The sequence below is a fragment of the Erigeron canadensis genome, chromosome 4 (assembly GCF_010389155.1).
Source record: "Erigeron canadensis isolate Cc75 chromosome 4, C_canadensis_v1, whole genome shotgun sequence".
NCBI lineage: Eukaryota > Viridiplantae > Streptophyta > Magnoliopsida > Asterales > Asteraceae > Erigeron > Erigeron canadensis.
The window spans coordinates 35,845,719-35,864,607 of record NC_057764.1 but is presented as its reverse complement, the minus strand read 5'-3'; the positions used below and the strand labels follow the sequence as shown (position 1 = coordinate 35,864,607).

The 18,889-nt window shown below is 29.3% G+C and overlaps 1 protein-coding gene across 2 annotated transcripts; it reads left to right on the top strand.

The window, feature by feature from the left end:
- Window positions 1-8,088: 8,088 nt before the first annotated feature.
- Window positions 8,089-12,975, top strand: LOC122596240 (kinesin-like protein KIN-14Q). 2 transcript variants are annotated; one of them, XM_043768788.1, is made up of 17 exons: window positions 8,089-8,338; window positions 8,421-8,480; window positions 8,648-8,734; window positions 8,827-8,901; window positions 9,053-9,249; window positions 9,342-9,504; window positions 9,574-9,650; window positions 9,732-9,831; window positions 9,916-10,014; window positions 10,100-10,276; window positions 10,351-10,636; window positions 10,719-10,880; window positions 11,032-11,247; window positions 11,327-11,364; window positions 11,461-11,624; window positions 11,710-11,835; window positions 11,908-12,975. In XM_043768788.1, the coding sequence occupies exons 1-17, from the start codon at window positions 8,239-8,241 to the stop codon at window positions 12,754-12,756; spliced, it is 2,976 nt and encodes a 991-aa protein (XP_043624723.1). In that variant the 5' UTR covers window positions 8,089-8,238; the 3' UTR covers window positions 12,757-12,975. The 2 variants fall into 2 exon arrangements, with proteins under 2 accessions (XP_043624723.1, XP_043624722.1); XM_043768787.1 differs by having other exon boundaries at window positions 8,999-9,249.
- Window positions 12,976-18,889: the final 5,914 nt, after the last annotated feature.

Below are 18,889 nucleotides of genomic sequence, written 5' to 3'. Positions count from 1 at the left end.
AAGGTACCGCAAAGGAAGCTAGTTTAACTCGTAGATTCATCTGTGGTTTTTTCTCATAGGTTTTGGGTTTGACTCTTAGGAGTGATACGTCTGTGAGTTTTTCCCCTGATTATTTGTAATGGCTTATGGTCTACGTCTCATAGTCTAGAGTACGTGCATGGTTTCACTATTATACGGTGAGGTGTTCCCTGATGTTGAATACCGACTGGCTGTTAAAAAAAAGAACAACAAGCTACTTGTTAATGGTTCGAGCGGGTAGTAGTGATATCTTGAGGAGTGTTTGGTTGGTGGAATTACTATGAATTCATATGAATTGGAATTTGAACTCCATCCATGACCATGTTTAATTGGATAAAAGATTGAAATTGGAATTTATAACTTACCAACAAATTATTTAAAGCATGGAATTTTGTAATTCCTTCCAAATATTTAAGGAATGTTTTAAATCCCATTGGAATTCATTCATCTTCACTAAAAAGCCCGCTTACATCTTTACCACCATCACCATCCACTAGATATCAACCACCACCATCATCCATCTTCCACCACCGCTGGATACTAACCACCATCACCATCCATCTTCCACCACCGCCAAATATTAACCACCATCCACCATCGCCGGATATTAATCACCATCCACCTTTCCACCACTGCCGAATATTAACCAACATCACCATCCACCTTTCACCACCACTGTCGATAGTAGCACTGTAACAACCATAGACCTGATCTCTATCGCTGCATTTATCGTGACGGAAAAACGTAGTGACGGTGATTAGAGAAATCTGAAGGACGTGATAGTTGTGTATGATGTAATCGCATATCGAAGAATTTTCAAAAAGGGTGTTCAGTTGTGTATGATAAAACCCATTTGGGCTTCCTTGTTTTTTGCTAGCCGCCTCCAAAATAATAAAACCCAAAACTTGTTTGGTATGTAAAAAATACATAGTATCAATTATTGTTATGTAAAACTTTTGATGTGTAAAAAATACATAGTATCGATATATCTATGTACTTACTTCCCTTTTTTCTTAAACAATCTTTAAAAGTATACATAAAACGGCAATCGATATATTTATTATTATTATATAATTTTCTTAAACGATCTTCAAACCTAGTTGTCATTAGTGGAAATGTAATTATTTTTTAATACAATTTAAGTTTTCCCTGTCTATTAGGTCTCCGAATTTCCATGTGCTTTCATGGTTAACTTTTATAAGGCCCCAACCTTTTAAAATTTTAGACCCGCCACGTACTATATCCCCTACCATCATTCTTCAACAAAATTATTTAACGGATTTGGGCTGCTAATAGGTTGGAATGGGCTTAAAAAAGAAAAGACTTTCATTAAAGATGAAAACCTATTTAGACCAGGAAAATCAATTACCGAATTTTGTTACATTAAAATATTAGCGAATTTACCCGGATTCAACCCGGGCGTTTTAATTAAAATTATAAAACTATAAAATATACATGTAATTTTTGTCATTAATATATTATAAATCGATATGGAGATGATGAATTGAATAACATAATAATTATTAAAAAAAATTCTTTGTTTGTAATAAAAGATTAGGAACTTTAAATAACTATTTAGTGAGTTATTTTTAATTAAAAATATTGTAATATATTTATGACATCATAATTAAAATAAAGACCTTTTAAGAAAAAATATAGATTTGCCACATCACAATTTTTCTAAAAATATTTTTGAAAGATTTTTATTTAATATAGAGATAGAGACAGAGATAGCATAGAGATAGAGGTGTAACGGTGGGGTAAGACTTTTTTGTTCTTTAAATAATTAAGTTGATAAGCTTAATTATGCCATTATTTTCAGGCCTATTCTATAATTACACGCAAACAAATTAACGAACACCGCTAAGTCATATATGCATCCCATATTTTTTCAACCGCAATACATTGAGGCATTGAGCATATATCAAAACAATCATCATCAAGACGCTAGAGGTTAAAAGTACGTAATTGGTTACAAGTTAATTACAATGTGGTTACAAGTCATATGTAACTAGTAATAATTGGCTTATAAGAAACGTTAATGAATTAACACAGTCACTAACTTAGTAACATTTGATTAAACCGTTGAACAAGATTTAGTTTTTCATTCATTAGTCATCAACGATTGTATACTTTTAAATTTTCATACCGACATTTACATCATATTTCTTATTCTGTGGAACGAAAAGTATATACCTTGATGCAACTTTATCTTACTAGCTAAACAACCCGGGTTCAACCCGAGCATTTTAAGATAAATTTTGTTAATCAATAATCAATAATGTTTATTAAAATGAATAATTGCAAGTTTGTTTTATTCTTACACATAAAAAATTGATATGAAAAATACTGAATCAAATAATGCAATAATAATTGAACACGATGGAATAAAGTATTTTAGCATTGACTATGTATCATATATATGAACAAAACTAAAAATATATACGGGAATGGGGAAAAAAGTTATAACCATAATGGTGTATTTAAAGATTTAAATGGATATGGACAATTAACTTTTCATTTGCTCCACACTTTAACGTTCAAACGAATGAAACTTTTATGAAAGTTACTACTTAGTATCAAATATATATTTAGTGATTAATGTTTAAGAATAAAAAACATTATTAAGGCTAAAAATATTATAAAATACACAAAAACAAATAATTATCTTTTTTAGTTAAAGCTACAATTTAAAAGACACTAATAAAACTATAACTCTATTTGAAACGGTAAACTTGCATATACAAATGGTAAGCTGAAATACCTTTTGGATGTCTTATTTCGATTGGAAAGTGGAAACCAACCTTTAAACATAAACCATTGGTTGGTAAATGGAACTATATCAAACATGATGGATCCTCATGAATCAAAATATAGATCTAATTCATGGCAAAACCTCAGCAAAGTCAACTGTCTGGATTAGCCTATGTTTTGGACTTAATGAAACTTTAGAAAGCTAATAAGCAGTATCATCTGGTGAACTAATGGACTAAAATTACTAATCATAACATTAACATAATAATAAAAATAACTATAAAGCACTTGGCGTAAAGTTTGTTGGGCAATAGTTTGCTGTATATATTAGGTTAAAAAATAATTAGTTTTCAAATTAGATCAAATTATATAAAATTCAAAGGAAAAATAAGCAAAATGATTTATGATGTCATAAATTTTAAAAACCCTTGTAGGATGAAGTATGAGTTTGACACATAAGATTTTTGTTTAAAAAATCTTCTAAAAACAATTGTCTTTTATTTATATTTATATAAAAGATTGAGATCATTTTTCTCCACATACTCGACATTAAAGTTGAACGAATTAGCGCTGTTTCAATGATGGTTATTCAAATATACATTAATTTAATTAATTAATAACCAATCAACATATATAGATACGCAATGAATATACAAAACCATACGTACATAAAAAAAGACCTTGAAAAGAAATCTCATTATTTCCATTTAGCAAGCCGTCATTAGTACAATTGACCATAAAAAGTTAGCCAAAAAACCAATATAATGACATACCCATGCCAATAAACCAAAATCTCAACATCAAGCTTATTCAGTACGTTGGTTAATTTGAACCCGGGACATTATTCAAAGAAAGAAAAAAAAATAATAATAAATAATTTAAACATATCTCTCGTCTTCGTTAATGGTGGCTAGGACAACCATTAAAGGGCGTCTAACAATGACAATCAATTGTGGCGGAGCAACTTCCATGACAAAGCGTGTGTTTGGAATTTTGGATGTTGTCATGATCGAATACAAGTAGTGTTGTGAGGGAAATTAAAAATGTGGTGAAAATACCAAAGATTTATAGAGAGAAATGCCGTGTAAAGAAGGTTGTTAGTTATTCACGGTGGATATTTGCTGCGCCAAACGTTGTACACCGGCCTACCATTTTCACCGTCCTACACCCTTTTTGTATTAATTGTACTCGTATGTCTTTTTCGTTTTAAAGTTTGGAAAATGAACACACAGTTCGTGCACAGTTGCCATTTTGTTTGTTTTCTTTGGTACCGTACAATAAAAGATTATAATTTTAAAGTTTAAGATAAACAAATGTACATTATATTTTGCGAAGTCGTTGTTGGCTCTAGGGGACCATTGTTATTGCCAGTGTACTACTGAAAGGGTACCTTCTAACAACCAAATCACCTCACACCGTTTATATTGTTGATACCATAATATATTACTTCAAGAATACCTATAGATCTGACAAATTAACAAATTAAGATGCCATTTGGAAATGAAAATGATACATATTCCCATGCCTTTCATCAACCACAAAACAATTAACTTGGTGTGCTGGTATTATCGAATGGTTAGATGTGATATATAAAAGCTTTTTGTCTTATGGTGAAATATGGACACTTACTCCCTTTATGTTGACAATATGAACTCCATAGCGCATACTGCCTTTATATTTGCATGTACATTTCATTCCTAGGAAGGTATGAATCACATGTGTTCTGGTACTCTTTCACAATTCCATTCTTATAATGTAGATCTCTTGTTTTTCGATTTTGGTTTTTTTTTATATTTATTTAGGCCATGTATCTATTTTACATAGTTTTTGGATTTAATCGAGACTAGTCGGTATTTGGTACTGGTACCGGTCCATATGGACCGACATCAATACTAAGTTTGAGTGATTCCCGAGATCGATACAAGATGATGCAAGTCTCACGTCCATCCCTATTTGAAATTGGTGATAGTGTTTTCTTTTTTCTTTCACATTTTCTCTCATCCCATCCCACCCCCTCCTTTATACAAGGAATGTCTCCTCCTTCCTCAAGTTCTTAAACCTATAAGTCTAGTGGCCTTTGGGATAATGTACTAATAATAAATAACCATAACACTATTGTAAAAACTATTAAGGGGGAGTTTGGTTCGCAAAATTCTCAGGAATTTATTGGAATTGGGAATTGCAAATTTTCCCTCAAATTTTTTAAATCATGGAATTCAAGATTTCATCACAAAAGGAATGAAATGTTTACAAATTTACCAAAATGCCTTTAACTAACATATATTATTACTTATGTTATGTTATTATTATATTATATATATTATTAATCTTTTTATATATTTATATTATTATTATTTTATATATTTATAAAAATATTATATAAAAATAATAAATAATAATAATACAAATAAAATAATAATATTATTATTATATTATTTATATTTTTAATATTTTTATATCTTTAAACTATTATTATTTTTATTGATTTTTAATAATATTATATAAATCTAATAAATAATAATATAAATAATATAATAGTAATATTATTATATTATTTAAATTATTATTTTTTATATTTAATATAACTTTTATTAGCATTGTTTTTATTTATTCTTATTATTATGACTATTAAAATATTACTTTTATTATTATCATTTTAATATTATGTATATTATTAACATTTAAATTTATTATTATCATTTATATTTAATAAAATGTATTCTTGTCATTTTTATAAATTAAATTTAGATTCCTTTGATTGAATTCCATTGAATTTTGTCAATCAAACACATGACAAATTTTAAAACTTTCAAATTCCAATTCCTTTGACAGATTCTAATTCCTTAAAAAATATTTGTGAACTAAACGCCCCCTAACCATAATACATTGGATATCATTTCAATGAATATTATATTTAACATTTTTTTATTTTAATTTGTGTGTATGTTAAATAGTTTTATTTTATTAGAGTTTTAGTGTAAAGTAAATTTTTAAAAATTAATGGAAAAGAAAGTGAGTAAGTAAAACCCAATGTCCTATTATAACAGGTTTTGGGTCTTTTAAGTAGAGCTATTGCTTTTAAGTTCTATCAAAAATAAAAAAACAAAAAAAACTTCAGCCTTACTAAATATAAGAATCGAACACTTAACTTTTATTTCTTGTATTTTATATTTATTGCAGTCAAATTTCTTTAATTATATATATATATATATATTAAAAAACAAATCTTTAGTTTTCGTGCAAACTACAATAACTAAGTGTTTTTTTTTTTGTCCCCACCTATACCTTTTTCTACTTTTTTGGTTTTTAAATGTTTGTCCATATTCATCTCTCTTTTTAAATTTTTGGGGTTTATAAGTTTTTTTTTTTAAGTTTTAAGTTTTTATCTTAAAAATAAGGGTAATGGAAGAAATCCTACCCCCGGTAACACAATTGAATATCTATCAACTCACCACGTATGAGTCATATGATGCCGGTACAATACACTCATCATAATCCTTGCATAATCAACGTGTAAAAAATAGTAAACTTTTTATTCTTTTTATATTCATCACATAAGTTTCAATCTTTACACTTTTAACACTAAACTATAATACTTTTTAGTAATAATAGTATACTTTTTATTCTTTTATTTTTTTTATTTTCACTACATAAGCTTCAATCTTTACACTTTTAACACTAAACTATAATACTTTTTAATAAAGAATAGTATACTTTCTATTTTTTTTATCTTCATCACAAAAGTTTCAATCTTTACACTTTTAGCTTTTTATTCTCACCACATAAGTTTCAATCTTTATACTTTTAGCACTAAACTATAATACTTTTTAGTAAAGAATACTATACTTTTTATTATATTTATTTTCACTATAAAAGTTTCAAACTTTACACTTTTAACACTAAACTATAATGCTTTTTAGTAAACTTTTTATTCTTTCTATTTTCACCACAATATTTTAACTATTTACACTTTAGCACTAAACTTTCATACTTTTTTATTTTCTTTTATTTTAAAGTTCGGAAAACGTGTAAAGATTAATATTTTTTATTTTCACCACAATAGTTTCACTCTTTACACTTTTAGCACTAAAATTTAATAATTTTTAGTAAACTTTTTAATCTTTTTATTTTCATCACAATATTTTAACTTTTTATACTTTTAGCACTAAACTTTTATACATTTTGATAATCTTTTATTTTAATCACAACATTTTAGTCTTTTACACTTTAGCAACAAACTATTTAACATATATATTAAAAAGAAATATACGGGAAAACGTGTAAAGAATAATAAACTTTTTATTCATTTTTTTTAATCATAATATTTGAACTATTTACACTTTAGCACAAAACTTTTGTACTTTTTGATTTTCTTTTATTTTAACCACAACATTTTAGTCTCTTATATTTTTAGCACTAAATTTTTATACGAACTACTTTCTTTCACACAAAAATTTTACTGTTTGTTTTTTAACTGTCGCGTGCAAAGAATAGTACCTTTTTTATTCTTTTTATTTTGACAACAACATTTTAATCCCTTACACTTTTAGCACTAAACTTTTATACTTTTTTTATTTTCTTTTATATTCACCAGAACATTTTAGCCTCTTACGTTTTTAGCACTCAACTTTTATGCGAACTACTTTTACTTTCATACAAAACTTTCACTGTTTTTTTTTACTGTAAAGTGCAAGTAAGGGTAACCTTTTTATTCTTTTTTTTACCACAACATTTTAACCCTTACACTTTTAGCACTGAATTTTTGTACTTTTTGTTTTTCTTTTAATTTTACCACAACATTTAAGCCTCTTACACTTTTAGACTAAACTTTTATGCGAACTACTTTTACTCACACAAAACTTTTACTGATCATTTTCTAACTGACAAATGTCCATTTTTTTATTCTTAATTATTTGAATAATACATGTTTTCTTCAAAAAGTTTGTGGTTTTTTAACCTCGGTCCATGAACGCATACCTATTTGTAACGCATTATCTTTTGAATAATTCTTTTCTATTACGAGTAAATCGTTAACAAATGTAATGTCTCCCGGGACAACGCCCGGGTGACATATCTCGTGCCCGGATGACATATCTCGTTTGGAATATTTATATTTGACTGTTTAGTATGATGACGAAAAAAATAAGAATTTTTATGATGAAAATAATGAAAATTTAATCATGTCTCACACATTCTATTAGCCCAAATCTGGCCCAAATGGTCAAAGATTTATTTCCAAACTTACATATCCAACCCACCCGGGTTGTCATCTTTAAAATTCAAATACACACACACACAACGGTCTTTCTTCTTCTTTCTGAATCTCTCACACCACAACGGCACAAACCAAAATCATCATCTCATACACACACACACACACAGTCACTGAAAAAAGAATTCAGATAAATAAACCCCACCACTTTATCTTTATTCAATCTACACTTTTTGATTCAAAGTTTCAAATAAATGGAAGATAACCGTTTTGATCCACTTTTAATTACTGATGTCCATAGTAAACAACACCAACAACAAAATTCGAAACTGAAACAGGAAACCCGGTCTCATTGTATGTTAAAGTTTTCATCTTTAATTTGGGTTTTTATTTTTAAGTACTAATTTTATTTATTTATTTTTTGTGTGATTTCCAGTACCATCTGTGAGCTTTGCAATGGCTGAGCCTGATAATATATGTTTTAACAAGAATGAAGGTAAGAATTTGTATAAAGATTCAATTTTTATATAATATTTTCTTAAATATTGAAAAGGGTACATTTCTATTGTATAAAGTTTCTTTTTTTTATGTTGGGTTTTTTGAATCTTGAAAAGAGTATTATTCCATATCGAATACTTATGTGTGTAATTTTTTTTGGATTAGATGTTTCATTGGGAAACCGAAGCCCTGAAAATGAGTCGAATAGGGATAAAGATTGTATGGATCCTATTGGAAATGATGTTCTTGATGGTGAGAATGTGGATTTAATTAAGGACTAATTATCATCTAGTTTAATTAAATCATAAATAAACCTAATTAGGGCTCTGGTTTTGTTGAAATAGAAATTTCTTGGATAAATAAAAGCTTAGAAGGAATTGGACGTGAACATGTTCTTACTGATGAGAATAAAATAAAAGGTTTATCATTTTCTCTCTTTTATGTATATTTTCAAGATTCTGTAGTATACTATTTATGTATAATTTCTTACACCAGTACATTTGTTAAATTTTCTAGGTGATTCTGAGATAGGATTTTCATTAGATTCGCCTGATTTAGTTATATGCCCAGGATCACCTGATATACCTAACCGGACTTATGATGTTTCACCCAAATTATCAAAAAGGTCTTCCCTCGAGCTCTCTTTTGAAAATGGTATAACTGAGGAATCCAAGATGAAGGATCACAATGACACTCCAGTTGTTTCAAAGGAAGACCGCGGTAGTTCAGAATCTTCATTTGAGCTCTTTCCGTTGGCGCCATGTGAAGTAATGATCCTTTTGCTCTACTCAAGTGAACTTTTGGTGTATCATGTTCAGAAAATTTTGTATTAATGTAGAGTCAATTTATTCTGTTAAAGGAAAATGTTGATGAGTGTGATGAGCTGATGAGAGCAAAGAGGGAACTTGAGATGATGAAAAAGGAAAATGAATGCAAGAGTAAAGAATGCGAAGAGGCTTTGAATTCTTTAAGAGAACTTCAGAATGAGTTAATGAGAAAGTCGATGCACGTTGGATCACTAGGTATTAACGTTTGCTTGACAAGTATTCGGTATTTTCATACAACAGTATTTGATTATATTGTTTTAACAGCTTTTGCAGTTGAGGGTCAAGTGAAGGAGAAAAGTAAATGGTTTTCATCTCTAAGAGATATGTCAAGAAAACTAAAGGTACCATGAGATTTAAATAAGTGTCGTGGAAGATATCATTTTCGTGGAAGATGTCCCTATAAATTGTACTTTCTGGAACAGATAATGAAAATGGATCAAATCAAGCTACTAGAAGAGGCAAAGGTTTACAAAAGACATGTTGCTGATATAAATGACATGAGTTGCATCATTCAATCAAAAAGTAAGTTCATTTGTTTACCCTTAAATTACACATTATTAGTTCACTTTTTACTTTGAATAGTAATTCATGTTCTTCATTTGATAGTCGATGAACAAGTTAAACAACATGAAGATCTTAAGATCAGATTCAGTGAAGGAGCTAAAGAAAGGAAAGAGCTCTATAACAAGATTCAAGAGTTAAAAGGTTAGACTTTTCATTCTAGTTTTACATTTATGCGTTTTTTATGATTACAATAATGTATTAAACTTATGAATGATCGGTACTGTAGGCAATATTAGGGTATTCTGTAGGTGTAGGCCATTGAATTCGGAGGAAATTGGTGAAGGAGCTTCAATGGCATTTGATTTTGAAGCTTCTAAAGATGGTGAACTGAGAGTAAAATCAAATGTAGCTTTTAAGAAAAATTTTAAGTTCGATTCAGTCTTTAGTCCAGAAGCAAACCAAGGTATAACCAAAATTCATTCACATGAAAAGAATATTCATTCTGATATATACTATAACTAATATGAATTATTGTAGTTGATGTTTTCGAGGACACTTCTGCATTTGCAACCTCGGTCCTTGATGGATACAATGTATGCATATTCGCATATGGACAAACGGGGACAGGGAAGACTTTTACAATGGAGGGAATAGAGGAAAACCGAGGAGTTAATTTTAGGACACTTGAAGAGTTGTTTCGGGTGATTGAAGAGCGTAAGAATCAAGTTCGATATGAAATATGTGTCAGTGTTTTGGAAGTTTATAATGAACAAATTCGCGATCTACTCCTTCCTACTTCACAGCCAGGAGTTGCTGCAAAGAAGTATGTAGTTTGCTATTCTATACAATCGGGTGTTAAATACTTGTGAAGGGTTCTAAATACTTGAGAAATTTATTTTGTGCAGGCTTGAAATAAGACAAGTTGGTGAAGGATTGCACCATGTTCCAGGCCTGGTTGAGGCACATGTGAGCAACATAGGTGAGGTTTGGGAGGTTTTAAAGACGGGGAGTAATTCAAGGGCGGTTGGATCAACTAATGCTAATGAACACAGTAGCCGATCTCATTGGTGAGTCTTGCTTCTTCTTCTTTTCTTGACCCATATTAGTTTATTGAGTGATTGCTCTTGAATGATTAAATTTGGGTTAGGTTTTATCTGTAAAGGCTCAAGCATTTCCCATATATATGACACCAGTTTTATCTCTAACATTTTTTTGCAGCATGCATTGTGTAATGGTTAAAGGGGAGAATTTGGTGAATGGGGAATGCACAAGGAGCAAGCTTTGGCTTGTTGATTTAGCGGGAAGTGAAAGGGTGGCTAAAACAGAAGTACAAGGAGAAAGACTTAAAGAAACACAAAATATAAACCGATCACTATCTGCCCTTGGAGATGTGATTTCTGCTTTAGCTACTAAGAGTCCACACATCCCCTTTAGGTACTTTCATATCTTAGTTTTTAAGCCTGAAAGCTCTTAATATTTCCATTCGATTAATTGGTTTCTGGTTTATCTGCAGAAACTCAAAGCTCACTCATTTGCTTCAAGACTCCCTAGGTACTATTTACAAAATTACAAAAAGATACAGCAATATCTCTATTTTCAAACTTTTAATTTGATCTAATGAACAATACCTGCTATGGTTTTTTGTAGGCGGAGACTCAAAGACACTCATGTTTGTGCAGATTAGTCCCAATGAGAATGATTTAAGTGAATCTCTTTGTTCACTTAACTTTGCTAGCAGAGTTAGAGGAATAGAATTGGGTCCTGCAAAAAAACAAATTGAAAACTCGGAAGTTATGAAATACAAACAAATGGTAAATGTATCTTGCTGTTAATTGTGTTTGCTTTAAAACAGCTAAACATTATCCTCATACTATTTGTTGTTTATGGTCTTATTAGGCCGAAAAGTACAAGCATGAGATGAAAAGCAAAGATCTGCAGATTAAGAAATTGGAGGGAAATTTTCATGGGTTAGACATGAAGTTGAAAGAAAAAGAGCTGAAAAACAAGAATCTTCAGGATAAGGTATATTTATCATGAATACGCTTGCTTTGACTGTGTTCAAGATCATAAAATGAATCGGGGTTTGGTATTCAGGTTAAGGAACTGGAATCACAGCTTTTGGTTGAGAGAAAAATCGCACGCCAACATGTTGACACGAAGATAGCAGAACAACAAACAAGACAACAACAACAACAAGAGAACGTTAGTTCTACACTTTCAAGACCTCCACTGGCTTCCAAACCATTAAATACTCAAAGAAACTCTGTAGAAAGCAAAGAAAACCAACTGAACATCATTCAACAATTACCACTTGCTGAGAAGACTACCTACAAACTACCTGCACCACTTCCTCCTGCAAGAGACTTGGTAAATCTTGACGACTATATGGATAAAGAACACGAAAAAGAAAACAACCCGTATATACCAGCAGAAAGATTTACAATCCCAAAACGAACTGGCAGGGCCTCCATTTGCACGACTTCACAACGGGTCCCAGTGAGATCATTAGTACCACGCCGAAACTCATTAATTCCTCTACCAAATAGTACTGCTACTACTACTGCACCTATTCCTCCAGTCAAGTTTGTGCCACCATTGCCATCAATTGCAGACGAAAAGGAGAATGTGAATGGACATGAGGGTCATATGGAGCAGTCTTTAGCATCAGACAGTCCCAAAAGAAGCAATGGTGGTGAAAAGAAACTGATGAATGCATTAAGAAGAAGCTTTCAGAAGAAAAACCAAATGAAACCATCATCATCCCCCAAGCAGCCACGTCGAGTGGGTGGTTTAAACGTAGCAGTGGAGCGTGTTAGGGTCTCGATTGGTTCCCGGGGAGGAGGGCGTATGGCTCATAGAGTTCTTCTTGGAAATGGAAGAAGAATGAAGCAACAACAAAACAACTGTGTGGAAAAGGAGCGACGATGGAACAATGCCAAATGAGGCCTGGTCTTTTAACTCAAATTGAGTTACTATGTTTTGTAAACCGGTTTTTTCTTTCTTTGCTAATTGGAATAGTTTGTCGAAGTCGGTATAATTCTCAATGCATAATCTACTATATTTGTGTTTAGAAATAGTTGATGTTTTTGTGTTTGATAAAATCTTGCTCCACACACACTCACATAATTATGGAAGCTGATGAATTTGAACTTTATATTTCTACACTTTTTAATCTAAGTTTCTTAAAACACAACATCATTAATATGCCGGTGAATGGTAAGCTAGCTTTTAGTTTCAAGTAATACATATATCATCAATAGCAGGAGTGTGATCAACTTGTAGAGCAGTTTTCCAAGTTTTTGTTCCAACATGTTTAGTCGGGGCCTGAATCTAGTGGAACCCAAGCCCGCACTATCCATTCTCGGTCCGGTCCACGGGTAGCAGTTTTGTCATTTCTAGCTTTTGGGTTTTACCGAGTGAGGACAGTCCGGTCCCGTTTTTGGCATGTTCTCATTCCTTAGACCAAGTTGACTAGTGGGAGTTTTCGAAGGGGGAAGGGAAGAGTCAGTTTTGTTCATTTTTCCTTTGGTTTTTCGGGTCAGGCATTTGGGCTTCTAACGATGGGCTAATTTTTTTATTCTACGGACAAAGCCATTAATTAGATCATGTATACTCGGATAGAATTACTTTAAACTCGGTGACGGATCTAAAAATTAAAACAACTTGTGTTTAAGTTAGTTATATTGATCTATGCCAAGTGGTTAATGTACACCATAATAAAGTGCACCTTACCACAAATCCCCTACTGGATACAAATTGATAACTTTTTGAAATTGTTGTATTCAACTTTCAAACACTCTATTTTTTATTTTTTTTAAGGAACTCTGATTTTTTTTCTGTTGTACGTATGTAACTTAATATTCCTTTTTAAATGGTTAGCATGAGGTCAATTATGATGACATAAAATGATGTTGTGTTACCTTGTCACGTCAGTAAAAACTTATGAATTAAAAAATTAGTGGGTTTCGTTGTACGTGCATTAAAAGTATCAATTACAGATTTATAATAACCATGCATTTCGTGTAAAACTAATCGCTCTAAGTTGATTGGTTTATTATATTTTACTGTTTGCTATACCATATAAACCAAGTTTGATTTACATAAACAATGTGTTTTTTCCCCTTCAATTAACTATATCTTCTCATTTGTTTTTAGATGGAAACAAATGCAACCAACATAACCGCAAACAAGTTGGGGGTATGAGGGGTCTTAAATCATTGTTTGGCAACTCTATCATTCAAATATGGGAATCTTATATAATACCTGCATAGTTGATTTTAATTAATACTATGTTAATTGGTAACTAATTAATGATTAGCTAGGAGTTGCCAAACCATGCTCATGTAATGTATTACATGTGATACTGCCACTACCCATGATCATTATTCTTCATTTATTATTTTTATTTTTATATACTTTACAATTCTTTCATATCAATAAAATATTTTTGGACTGTTAAAAAAAAAAAACAAAAACAAGCTTAAATGCTTACACCGTTACAAATCATATTGCATTTGTTCACACTTTTAGATGAGTGTGAACAAATTAAAAATTTTGTCACGCTTTTTAGTATGTAGAAATATATTGAATTAAAAGTGTGTGAAAATTTATCCACACTAAAAAGTGTGTAAAAATAAAAGTTCACACTTTTTAGTGTGAACTTTCATAATTATTTTGTCACACTCCATTTGTCCATAGTAACTAAAAAAGTTACCGTGAACAAATGAGGTGTAACAAAATAACTATGAAAGTTCACACTAAAAAGTGTGAACTTTTATTTATACACACTTTTTAGTGTGGATAAATTTCCATACACTTTTAATTTAATATATTTCTACACACTAAAAAGCATGACAAAATTTTTAATTTGTTCACACTCACCTAAAAGTATGAACAAATGCAATATTGTTTGTAACTTACACTTAGGGTACGTATACCCAGTGAGTAACTTTATAAAAGAATAAAACTTTAAGTTTAATGCAAATATTATATTGAAAAAAAATATACGAGTATTATGTAACAAAATTTTAAGAAACTTTAGTTTCAAAACGTACTCTTGAAAACTCTTGAAAGCTTCTTATAGTTAGAACTTAATTTAGTTTCCATAATTCCATATAAGCCAGATTTACATAAGTAACAGAGTTTTAAAGAGCTCAATTTTACAATATTCGAAGTTTTTAATGAAACATATAAGTTATGGAATTATCGTTTATTAGAACATATATATATACTAGGTGTTTTACCCGAACGATGTGCGGTTATTAAATTTATTTTTTGAAAATAAGTTTGACACGGATAATAAAAAGAATTGGTTTAATGATAAAAAATTTGTTAATAATTTTCTTGAACCCGATTAAGTTGACTATACATGTAAAAATCTAAATAATATTATTTTTTGTCTAAATCAAACGATGACCATAAAAATTTCCATAAACCCCAAAATAGTTTATTAATATTTATATTTGATGGGAATTTATTAAAATATTTTTGCCATATATAGAATTTTTGGAATTCATTAAATATGTTTAAATAAGATAATTATTATAAAAATTTATAAAAATGACACACGAGATAAAAACTTATGTGTCAATTTTTAAAAATAATTTTAAATTGAAAGATGTTTTAAAATGTTAGGATAACTACTCTTTTAATATATATATATATATATATTAATTTATTATTATTACATATAAATGTCACCCCCTTAGCAACTTTTGAGACTTAACAACACTAACCATGACCTTTATATAATACTAGATTAAGCCCATACGCTGTATGATAATATAAACACTACATTAAATTGATTATAAATATAAGATTTTAAGTAATATTACTTGAAGACAATGATTAACATATATGCGTCAAAAGTATTAATAAATGTTATATAATAATACTAATAATAATTAAATGGATTTTTAATGATATTATACTTTTATTAAGTATGTAAAATCTAAAAGGAACATATATAAAGTAGAATAAAGAAAACAATAAGAGAAAAAAAATAGATATAAAGGTGAAGATAGAAAATTAAATCATATCTAATAACAAATATTAAAAATATATGTGTGAAATTGATAAAGTAAATATTTAATTTAACATTGATAATATAATTGGATAGTAAAATATTAAATAAAATTAACAATATAATCTAGTTTTATATTATATTAAAGTAAATTATATTCCACGTACAATGATAATTAAATACAAAAGCAAAATAGAAAGTGATAAGTTACAAGATTGATAATTATATTATTAATGTCTTTTAATTATTTTTAAAATTCACTAAATATCTATCGTAGTTTGCAAAAAATAAACAAATATTAAGTTAGATAAAGTGGTATGTGCATAATATTAATAGTTAAAGGGTTCTAATCTTGTATATGACTTTTTTATTTGCTATTTTAAATTGATTAAAAAAAATAAATGTTTATGTAGACAAATGATGATGTGATAAATTAAGTGTTATATAAGCACTAAAAAAATATAGATTTAAATGTTAATATATCTAAAAAACATTAAAATTACCAATAAATGTCACATAAGCAAAAAACTTAGTTGTCACGAAAAAAGGAGTGTCACTTAGGAAAAAAAAAAACTATTATGTCTTAGTTATATAAAGAGATCGGATAACCTTTAAAGTACCTACGAAACCTATAAAAGTTGATATTGATCGATTATTATGAAGGTATAATTGTAGACAAATAAAAAATATGGAGATTTTAAAATTCTGTAATAAATAAGATGCATTTATTTGAATATGATTTAGGTAGAGAAGTGATACATAGATACATTGCACCTTGGAAATAAGAGAGTGGATATCTCTCCATGTCTAATTATACACTCATTTCTTCAATTATAAACTTTTTTTTATTTCTCACTGAGTTTGTGCATGAATATGCCTCCATTAATTACATGTCTTTTTTTCATTACATTCTTTGATCGAATAAACATAAAGTTATCGACATAAATTTGATAGTATATTTCTAACAAAGTTCTTCTATAATGGGATTGAATATATTCATTCATAAAAGAGATCAACAGATCTCATACGATGATGCATGCATGCGAACATTTTATATTTCTATAAAGTTCTTCAACTGAACATATTCATTAATTAGACCTTAAGAAACCACTTAATTGTATTTTACATGTCATCAATAAGATGGGTTGAACAAGTTCGCCGAGTCTTACAAACAAATATGGATTATATTAGAAGAAGTTTGTATTGAACATCTGATTTTATTGTCAAACTCCTATTCCAAAACGGGTAAAGAAGGAAATTTACACACAGATAAAAATTACAAAAATCAACCAAAGAAAATAAAAGTCTTTATTTTCTTTTAACCATTAACTGACTAAATTGATAAAATGATTGGATGGTTAATTAATATTGTTTATACGTATTAAGTCAATATAATTGTTTTTTTATTTATTAAATCAAAAACAAACAACTTAAGTCCATTAAGTTTAAATAAACGATACCTGAGAGGAGTGGCAGAGCCAGAATTCTCATTTTTGGATTGCAAAACAAATTTTATGATACTAATAAAGTATAAATCAAGCTATATAATTAAATTATATCAGTTTGAGGTTGTCAATATTACCTTTAAAACTAGATAATTAAAGACATAAAATAGTATTAAAAATATAGAGTACATTATTATATAAATTGTGAGGTTGTTATAGCCACCTTTGACCACCACATAGCTCCGTCACTGTCTGAGACAACCACAAACTCGCCATTAAGTATTCGCTATAACCCCTCTGCTAATTATTTCTAGTGGTTTACTTTTAAAGAAGTAATAATTGAACATGACCCAATATTCATAAGGGGGGTGGGTGTTGTATTTTATAGAAAATATGGATATGTATATGTAATATAGTGTATAATACAATAATAGTAATAGTTTGAACCTAAAAAAGCTTAATCCATTATTTATAACGCGCAGTGAGTTTTTTATTATCAAAAACTTTATGCTTGCATATAAAGATTTTAACTCGAAGATCTTTGAAATGTACAAACTTGTGTATATGACCAACTTCTAAGTTGTCATAACGAACCCGCTAACTAGAGAAAGACTCGTGTAATCTGAAATTAGCTTCAATACATTATTTGATTAATTATTATTGTGTTAATTAATTTGTAAATGAAAAATGAAGTAACACGTGATGTAAATATACACTAGTGTAGAATATTATCGAGGTATATCAACGTCAAGGTTTTTTTTTTTTTTTTTTCTTTTAAGAAATCTTCTAATTTTATTAGAAACATTCAAACGTACACTTCTTGATTTTGGCCAAACAATGAACATGCCCATTGTTACCACCTATAATCAATCTGAATTCACCAAAAAATCTATACAGTAGCTCATTAGCTCTTTACAGATCCTAGACTACACTATATATATTTTAATGTCTAAGTAGTCCATATGTATCATCTCTATTATCCATAGTAGTCATTCTCTTTGTTCAGTTGTATCTAACTTCTATTCTTTTCCACCATCAATCAACATCCCTTCTTCAAACAAAAACCAATCCCACCTGTAGATATCAACGTCAAGTTATTTGCTGTATATAAGATACATTTTTTCTTCATTGGCATTGTTTGACATCCTACTTATCATATATCCATATCTTTAGGCACATATTGTCACAACGCTTTTAGAGAAGCACATAGGTATTGATAATTCGAAGATCTTTGAAATGTCCTTATTTTGCGTGGCATCACTTCGTCTTTAAAGTACTATAAATAAATAAAACAAATATAGCACGTATATGAATAGATATATATTTGAAAGTAAAATGTATTTTATTTTTATTTTTAATAACAAAATCGTTAATACTTTCACCTGGTTACTTTATTTTATTAATCATCATCAGCATCATCATATCCTATAAAATTCGATCAACACTCATCCATTCACACGCATCCAAAAAAACAAGATAAAATTTGATAATAATAATATAACATCTAACTTTTCGATCTTATCGTCTATTGTACCTTATACTTTGTCTCACGAGGGTGTTAGGATGTGTGTTTAAAAGTAATTTAAAGACACTTATTAATTAAAAATAA

What these genes read in the sequence shown, in the direction of transcription:
- LOC122596240 (XM_043768787.1), top strand. Translation starts at nt 8,239, where the DNA reads ATGGAAGATAACCGTTTTGATCCACTTTTAATTACTGATGTCCATAGT. An exon ending in TGATGAGAATAAAATAAAAG is followed by an intron (nt 8,902 to 8,998) that starts GTTTATCATTTT and finishes TAAATTTTCTAG; the next exon opens with GTGATTCTGAGATAGGATTT. An exon ending in ACAAGAATCTTCAGGATAAG is followed by an intron (nt 11,836 to 11,907) that starts GTATATTTATCA and finishes TTTGGTATTCAG; the next exon opens with GTTAAGGAACTGGAATCACA.